Here is a 21,820-nt window from a genome sequence, read left to right as displayed (position 1 = left end):
TACTTTAAATATTCACAGAGATGCCCACTGCCCAGTCTTGCCAGTGGTAAGATTTATTGTCAGTAAAATCACAGTTGTGAAAGGAGAGAATGGGGATAAGCATGCTTGCAATTTTTATATGTCCTCTACCTCAGTATGCAGTTGATGCACACAGTATAGTGCATGTGGCACTAATAGACGGTTGCTTCCTGCTATCCAGCGGCCACTTACCTCTGCAGGCTGTGCCTCGGCTGTCTTAGTAGTGAGATTACAAGCACAAACAAAAAACACTCACTAGTTTTTTTCCTTGGTGTAAGACAGAAAAACCATCTAAGCCTTGAAAAGTTTTATGCAATGGGCAAGCTGTTCTCTAGCTCATTCTAACATTTTGTAACCTCTTAGTATTTTTAGCTGTTTGTTGCTTTGTGGACTGAGGTAGCATTTAGATAAAGCCTTCAGCGCAGAACAGAGTTCCCCTGCGCTAGACAGGGGAATATAATATATTTTGAATAACTGAATATGTATATTGAATGTAATATAATGAAATATAATGAAAGACAGTATCCCGAAAGGTTACAGTTAAACAGAGGGAAAGGGAAAGGTTGAGAGAAAGGAAGGATTACTCTTTCTCATGTATAATTGGGTTCAATACACAGAGGATATCTCTGCAGTATAGGACTTAGGAATATTTCCTAATTCCTAGCTTTGGGTGCACATCCCACTCCTCTGTCAGCTCCCCATTGGGGTAAGACCTGGATATGAAACCAAAAATTACCCCCCAACCTCAGAGCACACCAACATCAGGCGTACAGTAAGACTTGTGGTGGAGTCGGGAGGTCTATCTCGCCCTTACAACTCCCCAAAGAACTCTCTGCCTCAACCACAAAGCCAACAAACATTATTTCTGAGTTTTTCTCATTCTTTTTATCTGGTGGTTTCTTGCACTGTTTATCGCAAGGTTTTTAAGAGCATTTACTGTTTAAATGTATTTTTGAGAAACTTCCATAACTTATTAATGAGGCAGCTTATTTTTTTGAATTTTTTGGAGTTCATCTACCCTTTAAGAAGAGTATCTGGTTTTGCTTTTTTCTCCTCAAATAAAAAAATATATATATTGGTTAACTATATATCTAAGTTTTATTTATTTATTATAGGAAATTCTTACATTGTAAATCAAATGAGCAAAATTGCCCAGAGTAGCTGTATAAAAAAAGATACCCTAGAATGTTAAATGGAGGTTTCTTCATCTAGCATTAAACAAAATGGCAAACTATTTTATTAAGAAATCTCCATGCTGCTTTATAAAGATTAATTAATTAAGTCTTGGTACCCACAGCTTAGGCAAGGATTTTATTTTTTTATCCTTGTTAACACCTGAAAAACCTTATGCTTGGGCGTTTTCAGCAAGTTAGTAGCAGCAGCAGAATTGAGACGTTCTTGCCACTCTTTGGATGCAGCCTCCTTTTCTAAAAGTGCTGGAAAAGGACTTTCTAAGTTGTTCCCGTGCTCTGTTGCAGGTACTACCTCTGCTTGCAGCTGAGAGATGACATTGTCTCTGGTCGGCTGCCCTGCTCTTTTGTCACGCTCGCTCTCCTGGGCTCCTATACTGTGCAGTCGGAGCTTGGCGATTACGACCCCGATGAATACAGCAGCGACTATGTCAGTGAATTCCGCTTTGCACCAAACCACACTAAAGAACTGGAAGACAAAGTCATTGAGTTGCACAAGAGCCACAGGTAAGCAGAGAATATGAATGTAGATTGTCGCCTGCATTCAATTCCATCATGAAATGTTAAAATCTGCTGCCATGTCTTGCTGTATTGATAGCACTTAATAACGATATTTTTAGGAAAAGACACCTCCCCATTTCTTTGGTTAGAGATTTGCAGCAGAGCTTTAGCTCTGATAGATACCAAGCTGTCTGACGGATACAGCTTTAGTTCTGACAGAATGAAAATGTTTTCCAAGTGCTGAATTTTCTTTCAGGCTGTGTTTCCTTAACATTAGTTTCTTTTCCTCAGGGGAATGACACCGGCAGAGGCTGAGATGCATTTCCTGGAGAATGCCAAAAAATTATCAATGTATGGAGTAGATCTCCATCATGCCAAGGTATGGACTATAGTTGTTTAAGCCGGAACCCTCAGTGGTCGTCTTTCTCACGTGATGTAGTACTTTAAGTCACATAGACTCCCTGATTTTAATGTTTGTCCCTGATTTCTTGTTGTTTTGAGACAGGCGGTTTGTGGAGTAAATCACTAGTCAACATGAGGAAAGGTGACTCATAGAGTAAGCATGGATTTATTTTGCAACCGTAACATAATTTAGCCTATAGATTCAAAGATGTTGCTTATCAGCCATTGGTGGATGTGTTTTAAACCTTGCATGTTGATTAAACAACCAACTTCTTTGGGAGAAATATTGAATGGACAGAGGAATGAGCAAGAATATTAGAAGCTGTCCAGAGAGCAATCAGTTGTCATTTCATTCAGCTACATTTTCCAATTTTGTAAGGCCAACTATGGTGTCTTAACTAGATAAACAGATCATTTCYAACACTGCAAAGAACCTTGAAGCTCTTACTTAGCCTTGCTGGAAACCTAATCAACTTGATAGTAATAAGGAGACAGAGGCCTGCATCTCTTCTGAAGTGCAGTCATTGCAGTTAACTGGAGGGACAGTACTTCTTTTGGCATTCTCCTGTGATGAAGTAGTTTCTCTAATCATCAGCAGGTTAAGGTATAGTCAAAAATGGTCATTCTTATTGTGGTTTGGGAGAGCCACCTAACAGCCTTGTGGTGTTTGTTTTTTTTTTTTTCCTCAAATAAATAATTACTATTGTTCTTCACTCTTCAAAGTAAGACTAATGGATTTCAACATCTTTGAGGTTAGTAAGTATGGTAAGCCAATGAGTGCTGAACAGAGAATCCTGAGCTGTGGAGAGCGCTGCATTTTCTATAAAGGTCACGTTACTGTGAGCCCGTTTTTATTCTGCAGCAGACTCTTTCAAGAACTGAGACAAGTTTGCAGCCTGGATCTTGAAAGGGCCTGCAACCATGTCCCTGAGGCATTTCGTAGGAACTGGGCATGTATGTTACAGAATTCAAGGCAATCTTTTGTGTTCTATTAATTGCCTTCACTGAAAATGAAAAATTTGAGAATGGCTCAATGGACAGCTTTCTCCCAGGAGGCAGGCTGCGGCTTTTCCTGTCCCTTGCAGATAGGCACACAGTCTTGAGGCACGTTTGGAGCAAGGCTAGAAATGGATTGGCAAATGTCACTCAGTAGCTTTTTTTAACATGCTTTGTCCAACACAAAGAATTCCACAAAACAACAAAAAAGTGAGTTTCTGTTCTAAATATGTTGCATGCTTCGTTACTGAAAATTTAATATAGCGTGCCACTCAGGCCAAATTATTTTCTTCAGAGTTGTGGAATATTGGAGAAAAGCTTTGAAATCTAAGATAATATATCCTGAGATAACTTTTTTTCCCAAAAAAGTATCAGTATACAGTTTTACTGTTCTGTTTTTCTTATGGAAAGGTGCAGAGCAGGAGAGCCTGGTAGGCAAACTGATCTCTCTCTAACATAAAGTTCTTATTTAAAAAAACTGCATTGGTAACCAAATTGGGTTTGTCTGTGGATTAAGAAACCCAACCAGAATCTTGGAAACTGAGCTAAGTCTGTGTGAAAAGTAATATTTTAGTTTAAAGTAGGTCTGCCAGTGAGTTCTGACAGTATCAGACCATCAGATGGGTCAAATGCCTCGGTGGGGCGCTTTTCAGAGTCCTGCAGTGGCAGATCTCTCTGTGTTAATTGATGTCAGATGTCAATTCCTTAGGGCTGCACAGGTTTCCAAGGTATTCAACAGATGCTGGTCTCACTAGCTACTGTTAAAAGTAGTTCTCAATTACCAAACACAAAGCTGCAGTAAAAAAATGCATTCAAATGGACAGATTTGTCCTCTGGGCTGTCACCACTCCAGTAAATCTCTCACTTACACCCAGAACTACAAGTATTTGCAACTCTGTTTCTCACTTCTTGGACATTATGGCTAAGAGTTTTCTGTGCCATGGAAAGGCATCACTCCTGAAAAAAAGCCAAATTCTCCTCTTACTCAGGTTTGACTCCAGTGGTATCACATATAAAGCAGTCATTGACACCAACAAGTAGAAAAAGCCTTGAATACATTTAGATCTGCTGCAAAGGTGAGTTTGAGGAAAGAAAGCTTTTCTCAACAAGCTTTTGAGAAAGTATTTCAAAAGAATTAGCCCCTTGCCTATGCAGCTATGTGCCATATGGGAACATGTGTACATTTCAGATGTTTGCCAGGCAGTATGATTTCAGGCAATGAGACTTTATTTTTTTTAAATGTGTTCATTATGTTTAAACATTACTYACTGCTTAAGAAGCTGTAAAACTGAAGTCCACTGACAAAAAATAACTTTGTCTCTTCTGTAATGTCTCACACTGATACTGTGTCAGAATTTTATTTAGGAAATAATCTACCTTTAAAGGGCAGTATCATCATTGTTGGAACATGTATCATTTATTGGTGTATTTTTTAACAGGGGGGTGACCTTTTGGCACTAATTGCACATTGTGTCTCTGATCTTAAAGGAATTCTTTTGTATTTCAAGCTGTGCTGTAACCTTTTCATCCAGATTGACTATGTGTGTCTTTGTGTTCATCTTAAAATGTAATCAGATTTTTCACTCTATGCTTAAACATGATTTGTTGGGAAAACTAAAGGAAAATGATGAATTAATGTCATGATTGTTGTAGCCTGACAAGCTTGACATAGATTGACCTCTTCATAGCTTCTGTTCTCAGAATTTTGTAAGTTTAAGTTATCTTAAAATAATTACTGAATAACTCTGTGCTTTACGGTGACTGTTTCATTTTCCAACAGCATTTACTTAGCTAAATGAAAAAAAAGTAGAATTATATCCTTGACAGGCTAGGGGCAATAGATTGGTTTATGACTATTTGAAAGCTATTTGACTATTTATGAAGGAAAGAGAAGTTCTTTCTTCTTATTTAAAAAAATATTTAGAGGTGTATTTTAATAGGATTACAGCCAAATCTTTTATAAGATTAAGATGTCTGAATTACAGTTTCTCTCTCAAAATGAGTTATAACACAGGTGTTGTCACAGAGTTTTAAAAGAATCTTGCTGGTCTAAATGCCTAACTTTCTGCCTACTGGTCATTTCACATACTACTGCAGAAAAGTGAGAAAGTGAAAATACTTGGCATAGGCACAACAGCATTAAAGAAACTAGCAAACCAACTAAAGCCAACACAAGCAAACTACAGAAGAAAAAATCTGAGGATTCACAAGGCTTAGTTATAGAGATGAGTGATGCAGGGACAGGTAAATGGTATGCAGTCCCACTTACTTTCAATCTTGTATTTATGCTAATGACACTTGGGAAGTAATAAAGTTTTGCTATGTGGATAAATTTATTATTTTAAGAGCTTCTAACATTTTCCTCCACTCCTTTTAGAGTCTTTCTAAAAGATAGATTAATATTCAGCAACACTTAGGCTCTCTCACCCTGCCTAACCTTACTATTACTTGCATAAATGCAGACAGTAAGTGGGCTAGCTTTCAGAAGTCAGGTCGCTGCAGTTGATGTATTAAAAATGTGTAGCTCTTATAAAAAAAAAAAAAAGAAAAAACAGTATACAAGAATCTATAAATCTTTGGGGTGTAAAGGGAGAAGTACTCAACAAAGCACACTGCTTCCTTTTCCAGGATTCTGAAGGAGTGGAAATCATGCTAGGTGTTTGTGCGAGTGGTCTCTTGATATATCGAGACAGACTGAGAATAAATAGATTTGCCTGGCCAAAGGTTCTGAAAATTTCTTACAAGAGGAACAACTTCTACATCAAAATCCGACCAGGGGAGGTAAGGGCTTCCCAACCCTCCTTAGTGAATGGAGCCTTTCCAAAAAACCCCATGTTCTCACTGATCTGTTGATTTGTCATGTCTTGCAAGCCCTTAACATTCCTCTTCATTTATATTTTTTAATTTGTGCTGATTTTCTTGGGAAAGATTAGGTAAATACTTTAGTTAAAATACAGGTAAAACCTTCTTTGGTGTTTTTCTGTTTACATCAATGAACTAATGTAAAGAATAAATATGGCCATCTGCATGTAAAAAAGCTCATTCATTTTATGAATACTTTGGGAATTTAAGTAACACATTGCTGCAGTTGTAGAACTATCCTTATTCATGGAGTGCTCGTCATCCACCATCATGTTGTATATTGAATTAGTGTCTATTCATCTTACCCACTAAGGGATATAGATAGGCCGTACCAAATTTTATGAGCACATCAGACTAGTAAATTTGGAGTCTGAGTAGAAATCTGGAGACTGATAAAAATGGAGTCAAGAGTCCATTCATCAACATTATTGGTAGCTACATGCTTTAGCCCTTCCAGACCCATAGGAGCTCAAGTGCTGACATTGGAGAAGGTGATGTGAAAGCTCGTACAATGAGTGCCCTCTCGTGGCTTAGCCGGATGCATAGCAAATCCACTGCTGGTAACGTGTGTGTCTGTCTTTACCTCATGCTTTCAGCATGCACTAACATAGAAGTAAGATGATACATCTTAGCAAAAATCCCAGGAAGAGTTCAAGATCACCGTAGGGAAAGGAATGTCTCCATCTCAACTGCTGGTACAGTAATCAGTCTGTGATAAATCCATATTCATTTTAGAAGGTGGAGCTGCATAGCAAGACGGAAAGCACTTAGTTGATTTTTAGGAATGGCATTTCTCCCTTAATGCAATATGGCAGTTGAGAGCCCTGAGCCTAATGTCTCCCGTACTGGCTCTGTAAATGACCTGGGAAATCTGCTGGGGCCCCCACAGTATAACTGAGCACCTGAGCATTTTTACAGAATCCTATACCAAAATCCACAAACCTGACATCTTCTGCCTCTCAGAAGGCACAGTCTTAGTAACCAGCTTCCCAGTCTTGAGTTTGATTTAAAAAAACAAAACAGCTACTGATGTTCCCACCACCTGCACTCAAGCTCTTCATCACTGAAGTCCTAATGAGCTCTACTGGTCTTAGTGTGTAGCTTCTTGTAACCGGGTCATAGTTACTTATGCAAAATAATCAATGCAATCTCTTTCCAAATCACATTTGATGATAATGTGATTCACCATCCCATGTGCCGCTTACATCATCTTTATCATTTTGCTGTTTCCTGCCTTGTCTCTCTCTGTCAGTTCTTGTAGAGATCCAGGCTTTCTTACAACTGCCCTTCTGCCTACCTTCTCCTGATCCCAGCAACGCTATTTCACCTACTCAGCTATCTGCCTGTAGCCATCACCATGTTACAGTTGTTGTAGCTGCCACCGCTTTTGCATCTGGAATATAAATCTGCAGCACAATCTAGAAAGGTGACTTGGTATCTGCAGCCAACTCTTTCAGTTGCCTGCACTTTTCTTCATCCTCCCCAGGAGATAAACTAGCTAAAAACACAGTGATTTACTAACTCTAGCTCTTTTACTATAAATCTCCTTAATCTAAGGCTGTGTGAGACCAAATTAGTCCTGGGGAACTATTGCTCCCCTCCAGGCTATTATCAGGCTTCCCACTGTTCTTTAAACTGGTGCAGTTGTTACATGTTGTTAAAACAACAGGGCAAAAATGCTTAAATGTTTTTTTCTCTGATATCTCCCAAGTCTTAACTGATCTCTTCCTTACTGTAGTGCATAAAACATTACTGTCACCAGCAAAAACCCCTTGCTCATTATCTGGGTTTCTCCCAAAAACTGATCCCCAAAATTTGCCTTTGATTACCACTCACAGCTTCCTTCCTAGACAGGTGTCTACAGAATATGTTTATATGTGGTTATATACATGGGCATATATGTTCACACTTGCAATGAGATGATATAGACAGAGGAAATGAAGATGAACCTGTATGCCTGTGCACACTGTCTAAATACAGATGCACAGCATCGAAAACATACTTTGATTTTCTTCTTTCCTACCTAGTTTGAGCAGTTTGAAAGCACTATTGGGTTTAAGTTGCCAAATCATCGTGCTGCAAAGCGCTTATGGAAAGTGTGTGTTGAACACCATACATTTTTCAGGTATGTGAATTTCTTTTCCTAAAGGTGTACCATAAAACATGACCAAAAATAACAATTCTGTCAGTAGAGACTAATGCCTTCAAATCAAATTGTCTTTCTGATCAAGAGTTGTCTCTGAGCAGACACGGGAAGGTTACTGCTCCTTAAAAATTTGGGAAGTTTCACACAAATAATTCATATTCTTTCAAATAGAAATTGAATGCTTAAAATCACCATAAAATTCTAATAGTTAGCTTCATGTTTTTGCTTTATCTGTACATGATATTATCAGCCACTATAATGAAAGAGCTGAAGCAGTATGCAACACTTCTGCACATACAACTTGTCTAGAAAGAACAACTTATATGGAAAATTACTGGGATATGTGGGTAAAAGTAAAAAAGAAATTAGATTTTGATTTAATTAAATATGAAAATGAAGAATGTAGTCAGTGGTGTTTTTCTTGAAATACCCAATCCATAGTTTTCATTACTGTATGATTGAGGAATTTTGCAGCTATACATATTCAACTATGTTTTTGGCATCTAATAAGGTCTGAGAAAAGTTTGGGATAGTGGAATAAATGCAGTACCTCATTTGCCTTGAGGCCATCAGCAATGAAATACTTAGTAATGGGAACTCAAAAGGGTGAGATTTTCAGTGGTTTGAAAGGGCAGCCAGCGCTTACAAATCCCTCTCTAGATGTTTGGGACAACAGAGGATTTTTTTTTCTTTCTTAAAACTATTGGTTCAAGCTGTCTGTAGATTCAGGCTTATGTGACTACTGGTTGCATGTGAAGTGTCACAAGGGCTAAAAAGTAATTAAGGGTGCATTTGTTTGGTGATTTTCGATGCTTAATGGAAGGTCACCTTCTAAAGCGTGAACTCCACAGTAGGAGAATGGATTTTTCAGCAAACTCCCATAGTCTAAATACAGACGGTAGGAAGGCTCTAACCTGAAAAGTGTTTGAATGAATATGAATCTGTGAATGAATATGGCTTGCTTTTATCGGAAATCTCTTCTGGCTCTGTCTTCAGTATAGCAGCATTGTCATAAATTTCAAATGTAAGAGATATATCCCTATTTCAGCCCTTATCCAAGTCCCTATAATAAGAGGCATTTCAGTTTTAGTCTTGGTAATTAGAAAAGAATAAATTTGATTTTAAATCAGGAAGAGATTCATTGTGTGATGAGCATTATTCTTGCCCACTAAGAAGAACTTAGCTTTTCTAATCCATTATCTAAGTGATTTTGTAATGTGGGGCATTCTTTGCTTCCTTTTTAGCCATGGACTCATGGGACATAGGTTACAATGGATAACAACATACAATAGTGTTCTTTTTTCCTCTACAGAAATAATGGACTTATTTGTGGAATAAGTGGAATAATACATGCATTACTTGTTGTGTTTTAGGCTCCTGCTGCCAGAAGCACCTCCAAAGAAATTCCTCACGCTGGGCTCCAAATTTCGCTACAGTGGTCGAACTCAGGCTCAGACTAGAAGAGCCAGTGCGCTAATAGACCGCCCCGCACCTTATTTTGAGCGTTCTTCTAGTAAACGTTATACTATGTCTCGGAGCTTAGATGGTGGTAAGATCCTCTTAATTGCCTTCCTTGGACTTTTTCAGAACTTATAGTCATTGTGGTCATTGATTTAGATTAGATATAAACCTTTTGTAATCTCATATCCCTTGAGCCTCTGTTGAGTGGAGACTGTAAGTATACGCATGTTCACTATTTAACATGAAAAGGCATTGTATCGATACAGCTGGCCCTTCTGCTTTTAATAATCAGTGCAGTCTGCAGCATAAGGCTTATGTGGGAAGAGAAGCAGTATTTGCAGTTGTCTACATAGCTGGACTTTTAAAATTAGATTCATGAGGCACATTATTGCAATATAAACAGTACAGTACAGGACCCTGAGCAGTACAGAAGTTTCTCCCAGATAAAGTAAGCAAGGCATCAGATGGCCCTACAAAGCTTGTTGACTTTCAAAGGGACTTTTTTGCTTTCTTATGAAGCCTTTTTTGAAAATGCTGCCAGCAGTCGTTCTTCAGGAGTCACCTCCAGCCTAGGAAGCCAATGAACCTGTTGCATCCTTGAGCTGGAGGAGCTGTCGCTGATGGCCCTCTTGCAACCCCCCTGCTGGCTGCCATTGCGTTTAGAGCACGCGGCAGTCCCCAGGGAGATGAGCCAGAAAACAGGTCTTTGCTTCGTGGCATCTGTTGGCTACTTCTGATTTGGGTTATGAGGGACCTTGGCCAAACCTTGGAGTTGGGCCTCTCCTGACTGTCCTGGCATGGGACTGTCTTCCCTGTCCTTCCACCTCCCCTCCAGGTTTCTCCAGGAGGGAGAAAATACCCTTTGCTTTGTGTGCTCTGTTTTATCAGAGAACCAGATGCCCTGCCTTTCGAATACAAGGGAAGGCAGTGGTGCTCCCCGGGCCCTGCAGTGCTTGCAGGCACACTGGTCAGGGCGAGGGACAAAGAGCAAGAGTGCTCAGTGGTGAACGGCTGGCGGCAGGAAGAAGGTGGCCTTCAGGTTGGCACAAGCAGGAGCATAGAGGGTAATTATATGCACACCGCTGGAAGTATTTAACAGATAAATCCTGGGATGTGCTAAAATTACTGCCACAGTAGTTACAAAGCCTCTGCCAGGAGGATGTCCTTGGGAGTCTGCTCTTCATGGGCTCCATTCTTTGGCCTAATGCTTGTAAAGAACTTCTGTGCTTTGGAGAAATAGTCTGCTGGCACAGTCCTGCCCTATGGAGCAAGTCAGGCTTCAACACTTTCTGCAGGATTTACATGAGTAACTGTTTAGGTTTTCTTTAATTTGCCTTCTTTTGTATGCAGGTTTTAATTTAAGTATACAATAAAAATTCATAAATGAATAATTTCTCTTCACTGAGTAATAGCACTTTCTTCTGATTACCTAGCATCTTAGTGTGATGAGTGCTTATAGGCTTTTTACATACATTACTTTTGAAGATGTGAGCTGGAGAATAACATATGCAGGTTAATAGTGCATCCATCCTCCTCCTCTCTGTTTCTCTGTAGTTCATGGAAGTCAAGGTTCAGCTGCTCTTTTAGACTAAAGCAACAGGTGATTCGGAATCTCAGCTACTTGATCAGTTTTTATTAATGTCAGCTCACAAGTAAATATTCCTTGTAGTTTATTTTTGTAAAAAAAAATATGAATAGACTAAATTTAGAAATACTGCAGTTTAAAAAAAGAATTTTCCTACAGAATATACAAGTGAATCACAGTGGATGTAGCTGCTGGTGGGGAGGGGCAGAAGCTTTCATTTAAAAGTACTAGTGATGAGCCTTCCTTTCCACCCCTAAAGGTGCTGCTTATCATTAATAATTTTGGAATCTTCTAATTCTGATGTGCTTCTTGCGCGTTACCAAGCAACTGGTGACCTGATTGCTGTGCATGTGTCTCAAAGCACAAATTATCCTTCTGCATTATTTTGTTTATAATATCTAAACAAGATGTCTCTCTCTACTTATTTTGCTTCATCCTGCCTCCTAAGCTCATTACCAAGAGACAACATATCTGAAAGTTTTTCCCACTCATTTGTTAGACTCTGCAAGGTTTTTGTAATGTTAATTTGCCATAAGCGCAAATGGGGAGAAGAGGTTTTTTAATCAATATTTATGATTTGTTCACTGATGCTGTTATTGTAGTACAAATATGGATGTAACATTCTGCATCATATATGATTGTACTGTCATCATGGTCCTGAGATTTTTTACACATGCAAGTAACTTTATATATGTGAATAGTCCTRCTGAACTAGGAATAAGTTACACAGTAGTCAAGAGCAGGATCTAGGCATATATTGATGTTATGATTACATTATGTTTGTAAATTTACTATTCATTTTCAAATCATTAATATGTATTTAAGTTTGATGAATTATTGAACATTAAAACCTAAAATATCCTATTCTGATCCACTGAATTGAATGCCATCTCTTTCCAGAATTTTTTAGGATAATGAACACACTTGATTGGCAGACTTTAATCCTAGATAATAGAAAAAATCYTCTTAATAATTCTCAGACCCTATGTTTGTGTTACACCAATATTGTCATTTCCTGTAATGCAGTGCATTGCTTACCATTCATTTGATCTGTATTATTATATTCTGACAGATTTCAGAAAAAATCTCTTCCATCCCCATGGCTGATGTCATAGCTGTTTTCCTTACGTTTCCTGCCTGATAATACAGCAATGCTTTCGTTTTTTTCTGGTATTTTACTACAGTAGCACTTCTAATGGCTTGCTAGCATTTAACAAATGTGTAATGCACACGTTAGCAACAGTAATGTGTGTATACACATACATCGTGTATGTGTGTGTATGCATATAAAAGCTAAAAGCTTTATTTCACATGAACAACCTTTATTTAAATGTGTGCACGTTTCTGCTTTGCCGAAACATGGCTTGGTTGCATCTGCAGCCAAATGGACGCGAGTTTTACTAACCCAGCTTTTTAATTTGACGCAGCTTCTCAGCAAAGGCTCTTTCAGACTTTACCTCTTTGAATGTTTGCTTTTAGCGTCAGTGAATGAAAACCATGAAATGTACATGAAGGATTCTGTGTCTGCTGCAGAGGTTGGTACTGGCCAGTACGCCACAACAAAGGGCATCTCGCAGACCAACTTGATAACCACTGTGACGCCAGAGAAAAAGGCAGAAGAGGAGAAAGACGACGAGGAGGCCAAAAAAAAGAGAGCAGAGGAAGTCACCCCCGTCTCTGCAATACGCCATGACACCAAGGTAGAGTTTTGGGGGGGGGGGGTATTAAACCAACCTGCCTGGAGAGTGCTCGGAGAAGCACAGAGTTGTTAGACAGGGAGAAGATGCCAAATTCAGTAAAAAGAAAGTAGAATATGCAGGGTTGCGTATATGTGTATACATGTGCCTTGAATCAGTATTTTTATAGTTCTTTTACATTTCGTATGATGTTGTAAAAGTCAGTTCCTGCTATGGCCTGTTTGTTGAACAGTGAATCCATTTAACAGTCATTGCAATGTTTTTTTTTCGTAGCGTTCAAAAGCTGTTTGAAAAATATCCAAAAGTAGCCTGGAAGTGCACATTTTGCTCTTTTGGTCTTCAGATGTATTTTGGCTTTAGTATGGGCTTCATGTTTTTTGACAGGGCAACAAGATATTTCTGTCTCCTTATATGTAGCTGTGTGCTTTAAACTATTGTATTTTTCTCATTTGCTTCTAGTAGCAGTGTATTTCCCTGCATATATTCAATGAGCACTTTTTCCTATTAACTTTGGGGTATTAATATATTATTATATGCTTTTCTTCTGGCTTACAAAAGTATTTGCTTCCTTCTTTTAAAGCTTTGCAATGAAGAAAACTGTTTTTATTGCTGGTTCTCTATTTAGTTGTTCAATTTGATTTGTCAGTCACTGCTTCCAATCCCTGCCCCACCACATGCACGCGCGCGCGCGCACACACACACACACACACACACACAGCTTTGAATTATATCTGCTGTGTTACTGAGATGGGGTAAATCAAACAGAGGGACAGAGAAATTGATGGTGAAGAGGAATTAGATAGAATCAGAAAAGATTGGGTGTAAAATGTCCTGTTTCTTTTACATTGAGGAGAAAAAAAAATAGAATATGAAATGTTGAATCTAGTATATCATTCAAAAAATGGAATGCTGTGGAATGCATTTGCTAAAGAAGTAAGATTTACCCTCTTAATTTATGAGGAAAAAAACTTGTTGTGTACCTTTACACCCACAAAACTGATWAAGAGTGCATATCTTAGAGCCTGAACTTCAAGCCGTATGATGTAAAGTCACAATTAATAAAATAGTTACAGGTGCAAGTCCTCAAATAAGAGCTGCAGTTAAGGTACAAAAATTCAGAAACCAACTGAATTACTGAAAATTGCACTGAAAAAAAGATTTTCTTTTGAAAGTATTGGACTATAACTGTAACATTAAAAAAAACTCTCTAAAATTTAACTGGAGTCTCCTTGAAAGAAGAGTAGTAGTTTGTGCATGGAAGAACATTGACAAAAATCAAATATGCAGAAAATATCCATTAGAAACTAATTCTGTTCCAACTGTTTGTTGGTTTAGGGTAGTGGTGAGGTTTAGCTGCTTTTCAGAGATCATATGTTCCTTAGATATGGCTAGAAATAGTCAAAGATACTTTTAGAAGAGTATTGTGATGGTACTTAAAGAGCACAAATGAGTGACTGTTACCCCCCAAAAGGAGGTTTCTGTTTAAACCACCAGTTAGCAGAGCTTCAGTTCTATAAGCGTATAAAGAGCTTAGCCCTGCTTCCATTAGGCCTACTAGTTGTCTTGTCATTTATTATAAAGAGAATAGGGTCTAGAGAAACGCGRAGCAAATTTGAAATGAAATCCCTCTTTAGGGATGTATAAACTTCATATGTAGGTTTTCAGCTTTTCCAGTCAGACATTTTTCGTTTGATTTATCAATATGTATTTAAACAGCAGAAGTTATTCTAAAAATTAATGCTGCAAATATGTCAAATAAGTGAATAGTCTATATTAGCAAAGAAGAAATGTACTTCGGGTTTYTTTGCCTTTACAATATAAAGAAAAGTTTTGTGTGTTTAGCTCACATACAGTGCTGTGATTCCATCAGCATTAAATTTCAACTTGAAGCTACTGCRTTAAGCCCACAGAAAAGACATTCATAGGAAATTTGATGTTAGGTTTGGTTTTGTTGTTAAACTGTGGAATACAGATTGCCTGAACTGATGTATTTTTTTTTAAATGTTCAGCCTAGAGAAGAGAGAGAAGCAAAATACGAAGGGGAGGGAAAGGACCTCCTCTATGTAAACATTTGGCTTAAATCCCACTCCTACTGTTAATATACCTGGTAAAGATTAGGCTTAGTAACTAGCATTTGTGGAACCTGTGTCTAAAGCTGAGGCCGCTCGTTGGCTCGGATTCTGCACCAACTTGTGCAGACAAATGCTGTCTTGGCTTTGAAGCCTTTTTGCTCTTGGAAGCTCCAGGCGTAAGTGCAGGTGAAATGCGTTTTATATTCTCATCAGGGAGACGACTGGTGGAGCAGTTCAGGTAGCTTCGGTTTGGTCATGGAGCCAGTGTGTCACTGCAGCCAAGCTAGTCTAAGGCGACTTTGGCCAAAATGCATGAGTGCTGTGACAGGTCTGTTGTACTGGGGTATTTTGGTAGCGATTGTTCTTGTTTTACTTCAAAAAATGAGCGGCGGCTGCCTGCTAGGAGCATGTTAGTTTTACAGACGAGTCCTTCCACCTCGTCTCCCTGCCTGTCCCTTTTTTCCCCTGCATATTCTTAAAGCCCTCTTGAAGCCCTACTAACACTGCATTAAAGCAAATCCTGTTTGTTGGTAGTTGATATTCTTTGCATTGCGGTAAAACTTGCAGCGCAAAGCTTGGGCTTACATTTTTGCCTCTTCATTCTGGATTCATTTCAGATTACATTTTTGCCTCTAACTTATGGCTAAAAAGTCACTTTGCAAAGACAAAATCTGAGGAACTTGGCAGTGTACGGCACTGGGACCGAATCTGCTGGGCTGGCAGTCAAGCCCCTTCCCCATTCCCAGCAAGGGCACGCAATCTGCTTAGCCAAAAAAGCTCAGCCTCCTTCCCCCAGCATGTTCCTGAATGCCACCGGCCCCACCAGGGTTTGCCAGGGAGCGCCGTCTCTGCGCCGTCGCAGACATGTCAGCCTGCGCCATGCATAGCAGCAGGGCCAAGGGGTGCAACTAGTTGGTTAATGGAGTGGAATGGTAGAGTAGGTAGGTACAATTAATTTGATTAGCTTTAGGACATAGTGTTCTGTTAAATATCGTAATGGAGGAATTAGGGCACCTCCTGTTTTAAAATCCTTGGGGTTTTAATTATTCTGACTGAGGCTTTCCAAGGCATAGGTGGAAAGCATCTGCCACTCGCTCTTTCCGAAAATCTCTCCTTGACTTGTGTCAAGTGTGGGTATTAGGACTATGTTCCCTTGTTTCTTTGTTGTTATCCATGTACTTCCTGTATGAAAGCACCTTATGATCTGAAACAAGCTTTTCAAAAAGTGAAAATTGGCAGCATCTGAATCTCCACACAGGGACACAAAGATTTTTATTTAAACCAAGTACTGCAGATGACTAGACAAATGTTGAATGAAGAAGTTGCCTTTTGTAAGCTGTAACCATTATTCACTAATACCTGCGGTGTGCAGCATGGGAGCGTGCAACGTTTAACTCAGCAAAAAGCTATGGTGTTAAAATAATGTTTATAATTATATATATATATATTTATCATCACGGAAGAAAATTAACTAATTACAGTTTTCTTTTTGTCCTTTTGCTTTTGCGCCTTGTTTGCTGCTCTTCCTCTGTCACCAGCCATCTTTGCTTGGCTCTGACTCATTCCCGCCCTCCCCATCCTCCCAGTGTGGTGGTCCCCATGCATCTTCAGCAAAGCTGCGCAGGAGATGCAAGGAGARTGCTCGAAAATCAGTAGGTTGTGAGTCATCTAAAGAGAGTGCTCAAAAGCACGGTGAGTCAGACCTGGACTCTGACAGAAAAGGGAGAGTGTGCTCTGCTGAACAAGAGGTGGCTTTCGGCTATAAGCAGAAAGCCGGTAAAGGTGGCACGTTGTTTTCCTTCTCCTTGCAACTTCCAGAGTCATTCCCTTCTCTCCTGGATGACGATGGCTACCTGTCACTCCCTAACCTCTCCGAAACCAACCTCCTGCCTGCCAGCGTGCAGCATTACCTTCCCATCCGCTCCCCCTCCCTCGTGCCTTGCTTCCTCTTCATCTTTTTCTTTCTGCTCTCTGCCTCTTTCTCAGTGCCATATGCCCTCACTCTCTCCTTCCCTCTGGCTATGTGCCTCTGCTACCTGGAGCCCAAGGCGGCCTCCTTGAGTGCCTCACTTGCCAATGACCTGAGTGACAGTTCAGAGGAAGAGGTGTGTACCTCGGCATTGAACACACTCTTTTTCGTGTTCAGTGCTTCAGTCCTAACCAGTGTTAGAATGCTGCAATAGTGGTCCTACTTTCAGAGCCTCATTTCTGTCTGTGCTGATATGTTAGACGGGTTTGGGGGGGGGGTTCTTTCTTTTTTTTTTCTTTATTTTTCTTGTGTTGGGAGTGCAGCTTGGGGCCCAGGGTTAGGCACAACACTGTGTATAAGTGGCTTAGTTCAAACTGTGTCGGCTGGTACGGAGTGATCTGCGCTAAGCAAATTGCTGCTCATCAGCTTTCAAGCATTGCATCTGAACCCACCAAGATCTTTCTTTTTTCTACCAGTTTATACTAGGGTTTGTTAGAACAGTTCTCTCAATAGTGGGAATTAAGTACAACTCACGCATAGTTATATATGCATGCATATGTGTATATATATATGCATTATATTTTTACATATATCTAGGCAATTATAATGGATGCTTTTACCAACTTCAGGATGTTCAAAATTCAGGTAGGGTCAACATTTTGCAAGGAGCCGTCAGTTGTAGCACAAGCCCAAAAAAGGCTTTCTGATCCAGCAAAACCTACATCTATATTTTATGCCTTGATCCCATCTCCGCTGCAGATTAAATTGGTTTTCCGCATTCAAATCTGCCATAGCAGTGAGAGTTTAGACTGGGACAGCTGTTTTGCAGCTGTTACAGGAGCATGCCATGTGGGCCTCATTACCGTTTGAAGTGTTAAACTAGCACTGCCAAAATTATTGCCTCAGGTCACTAGGGTTATCACAGGCAGATAAACCAACTGCAGTGGCAGAAAGAGTCCATAGTGCTAGTAAGAACTACGGATATAATAAAATATCCAGAAGAAGAAAGGGAATTCGTTTGCTTAAGTAACAAAGTAACTGGTATCTCTGTTTTGCTGGTGTCTAATTACTCTTTGTTGACAGAATAAAATAATGAGTTCATCCTTTTTTTCCTTTTTTTCTTCATTTTCAAATGCACAGATATGGTTTTGCTTTGTATGTAAAAATACCAGATCGGATAATTGCAGACCAATTGGCCATTTGTAATAAGCTGTATTGGCCACTTGTCCATGCCGTTATGGTAGTTCTCTTCAATAAATATCTTGTGCATCTAAACTTTTGTGAAATCTGCCCCTGTAGTTTTTATAAGATTTGGTGCAGGATTTCATTTCCTTTTTATGGAATGCCAAAAGTTGCATCAGTTTAATCTTGTAAAAACATTGTCTTCAGATGCTTTTGGCTCTGTAATGCTTAATAAATAAATAATATTTAATGCGATTTCTGATAAAAGGCATCCAAAATTTTGCTGTCTCGTTTCATGTCCTCATTTTGAGATAGCGTTTATGTCTCGATTTACATTAGCCCTGCATTTGTATTAATCTAACTGCAATAACAGTATTAATACAGTGCCAGCTCCAGAGGCAATAGAGAGACAGTGTTTATGTTATGCATTTGTCTTTCTTCTTTCAGAAGTGAGCACTTCTTTTTGTAGTAAAGTTAACGAGTATTGAGCACAAAAATATATAAAATAGGCTTTTTTAGTGTAGCTGTTTCACGATGGTGATTACTCTGGCCGTACTTCCTGGCAGACAACACAGACTTGTGCCTAATCCAGGGGGTATTTCTTGTTCAAAATATTGCATGAAAGTTAATATGTTTTAAACTTGGGCATGTCTGCATTACATTAGCAAAACAAATCACAGCAATTATGATCTCAAGCTAGAGGACGTGCAGCCAAAGCTTCTCCCTCTGAGGATAGCTGCCTTCCCTTCCTTGCGAAGCCCCTTGCCTGCCCATGAGCACAAGCAGCTGCGAATCGCTCCACGCGCTGCGGCTGGTCTCCGACTTGAGCCCGATCTTTCCTCCTCTCCACTCCTTAGGAAACCCGCCTTGCTGAGCCTCTTAATTCGCCATCGCCTGCTCTGCAGTATCTGCAGATCTTTATTTGACAAGTAACTCAGTAACGCTGACTTGTACTCCCTGGCTGGTGATTCAGCTTATTGGCAGACATGTACATTATTATGATAAACTGAGTTTTATACCTCATTTAGGATTTCATTGCTGGTACGGGAAAAGAAATAGAAGCTCCTTTTTTTTCTCTCCCCTCCACGTGTGCTTCCAGTTCGCAGACAAGTGCACAGAGTGTGGTGCAGAGGGCATGTGTAAGAGCTGCAACTGGTATCCTAAACCAATCTCATACCTCGTGTTGAGATCCGTTCTCCCTTCAATAGGGCATCTGGAGGCAGTCTGTGCAAAGCCAGCATGTGTCCCCTTATATTTCCTTAGGTTCTCTGTTTGTACCTTACTAGCTAACATTTCTACTGACTATTCACTAACATTCCCAACTTCAGCTTCTTAAAAGAATAGTCTACGCCAAACTTAAGTGTTAACAGTGCCTTAACATATATCCTTTAATTCCTTTTAAACACCTAGATTCATTAATTCCTCTTTTCTTTGGTAAGATAGGAGCGAAAATACATAGGTTTTTTTATAGTGCCATACCTTTACAAATTATTTTGTTTACAATATTATAAAGATGTGAGGTTCTTTGCTAATAAACAGTTTTCAGAGAAGCATTTTGTAACACTGTAAGGAAAGCAGTTTGACTCATTATGTAGGCTATTTTGGAAGTATAGTTTCATACAAAAATAAAAGTGGTCTGTCCAGTCAGTGGTTATTGCTTGGAAAATTGCATATGACTTGCATTCATGCACTTACACAATAGTTCAAAATGCCTGCTTGTTCTTCAGCCTGTCATACAAGTAATGTGTATTATTCAAAGGAAGAATGATAGAGAATAAAGCAATGAAAAAATATCAAAAAAGCATTTTTATGAAACATTGCAGTTGTCAGAAAATGACAGAAGATAGGAAGTTCAAAGTTAAGACTGATACTCCATCCATGCCCTTGCAATATGTTGCCTTTTTCTCTTGCTTCATATTGATGTGATTTGAGGATGAGATGTATTGTCCTAGCTTTAAATTACCTGCCTGTGTTACTTTAGATTATCTAAGGACCACAGAAAATCACTAATCAAAGAAGAGCTTTCACTGATGTTAAAACAAGCTGTATGTGCCAATCTGGGGCATTAGTGAGCGTTTTCTTTACTTAATAGTTTTTAATAAGCTTGCATAACATCAAAAATAACCATGTGAGCTGTCTTCTCGCCCTGTAGTAACCTACACTTGACTCTATATTTATTAAATCTTAACCCTTGTGTTCTGCATTAAAAATGTTCTTAATGATGTAGATGGTTCTACCAGAGCAAAGCAGGGATAGATTAGTCTGTGCAATGCTGTGCTTTGTTTCCTTTCTCTCACTTGTACCTAATAAGTGTTGTGGGGGGGAGGGAGTTCCTTTATTTTTCTCCTGCTTTTATCCATATTTTKTAATTGGAATGAGAAGTATTTTGATTCTTTTCATGACAGTTTTGTTTCATTTAAATATCAGTAGCAATATCCGCTGCTCTCACTGAAACCAAGTGGGATTTGAGCCTTACTGTTTCTCTATAGACAGACCATAGATGGCTGGGTGTATGGTTGTTTGAACTCCTTGGTAATGCAGACAGCCTCATAGTGTATAAATGTGGAGACAAGAACAACTTCTGTACAAATGAGGGGCTGAAAGTCAGGTGACTGTTAAAGTAGCCTTTTTTTTAATTATCATCTTTTCCCCCTCCAGAAAAAAAGTCAAACACCACATTAATCTCTACTGGCCAGAACAAAAAATTTGATAAATAATATTCTTTACAAAAAATTATGGGAGGAAAAGTTTGTTTAGAAAAAAATTTGTGGGGTTTTTCTACATTTTTTTTGAAGCCACCTGTCTTTCTTAAGAAAAAAAATCTACTGGTCAAATAACACTTTCCCAGTAATGTTTTGTTTGGCTTATAAAGTTGTTGCAGTAAAGCTATATACTGTGTACAATACGCCTTGAGTCTTCCTCTGAGTCTGTTCTGTTTACTAATACAGCATTTTTATTTTGCTTCTTTAACTCGTGCGTGGTTTGAAAAGCAATACGCTAAGGCAGCACACAGGGCTGTAGACTTAACAGTTCCTGCTGTGGCCTGCATGTACTGATGAGATGGGTTTATTCTTTATTCCTGCCTGCCTATTGGGACCTGCTTACTTGGGTAACAAACTAGACTGACAGTGAGCAGACGGATACCGCAGCCGATGGTGAGACCACTGCCACCGAGGTTTGTACAGTCGCCCGCACGTGGTTATCAGCGGTTAGCTTCGTCTCTTCCCGACCCTCCGCGTTAGTGCTCAGCTGCATGTCTCCGCGGGCGGTTTGGGATCCCGCTCCGCGTGTGTGCACGTGTGCGCGTGGGTGAGCGCTAGCRCTTGGTCTGATGAGTTACGTTTTGAACGTTCACTTTAGATCCATTTTATTTGTGTCCTTTCTGGAAATCTGCGGCGCTTGCAGGGAGGAGGATGGTAGCAGTGGCCACCAAACATGCTGCTTACCTGGACCGTCGTGCTGACAGGCCGTTCTGGGTTTTTCTTTCGTTCGGTTTTTGTTTTTAAAATGCGCAACCTGTTTGAGATGGAGAGGGGCGGGGCAAAAGAAGTAAAATACAGTTTTCAAATTTTCTGAAAAGAACTATTTCCAAACCTAAGGTTTTGCCTTGATTATAATTTCACGGATCACCTTCATAAAGGCAGGTATTGTCCAACAGTAGCCCAGGCACTGTCTTCAGAGGAGGAACGTAAAAAATCTGTGATTCTCTTTGCACTGAAACCGCAACATGGTCTGTAGG

The 21,820-nt window shown here is 39.5% G+C and overlaps 1 protein-coding gene across 3 annotated transcripts in view; it reads left to right on the top strand.

Annotated features, from left to right (window-relative positions):
- EPB41L3 (erythrocyte membrane protein band 4.1 like 3) overlaps positions 1-21,820 on the top strand; it is a 65,733-nt gene that overhangs the window by 31,664 nt on the left and 12,249 nt on the right. For 2 of the 3 annotated variants that reach the window (XM_026070788.1, XM_026070787.1), the window contains exons 6-12: positions 1,497-1,715; positions 2,001-2,088; positions 5,736-5,888; positions 7,997-8,094; positions 9,489-9,664; positions 12,641-12,861; positions 21,203-21,256. In XM_026070788.1, the coding sequence (XP_025926573.1) occupies positions 1,497-1,715; positions 2,001-2,088; positions 5,736-5,888; positions 7,997-8,094; positions 9,489-9,664; positions 12,641-12,861; positions 21,203-21,256 (1,009 nt within the window). Of the gene's footprint in view, positions 1-1,496; positions 1,716-2,000; positions 2,089-5,735; positions 5,889-7,996; positions 8,095-9,488; positions 9,665-12,640; positions 12,862-16,468; positions 17,036-21,202; positions 21,257-21,820 lie in introns of all 3 variants that reach the window. The other variant, XM_026070786.1, reaches the window with a different exon arrangement.

This window comes from Apteryx rowi, unplaced genomic scaffold (genome assembly GCF_003343035.1).
Source record: "Apteryx rowi isolate R43461 unplaced genomic scaffold, aptRow1 scaffold_319, whole genome shotgun sequence".
Classification (NCBI taxonomy): domain Eukaryota; kingdom Metazoa; phylum Chordata; class Aves; order Apterygiformes; family Apterygidae; genus Apteryx; species Apteryx rowi.
The sequence above is the reverse complement of the archived record's forward strand: the minus strand, read 5'-3'. Positions and strand labels throughout refer to the sequence as shown.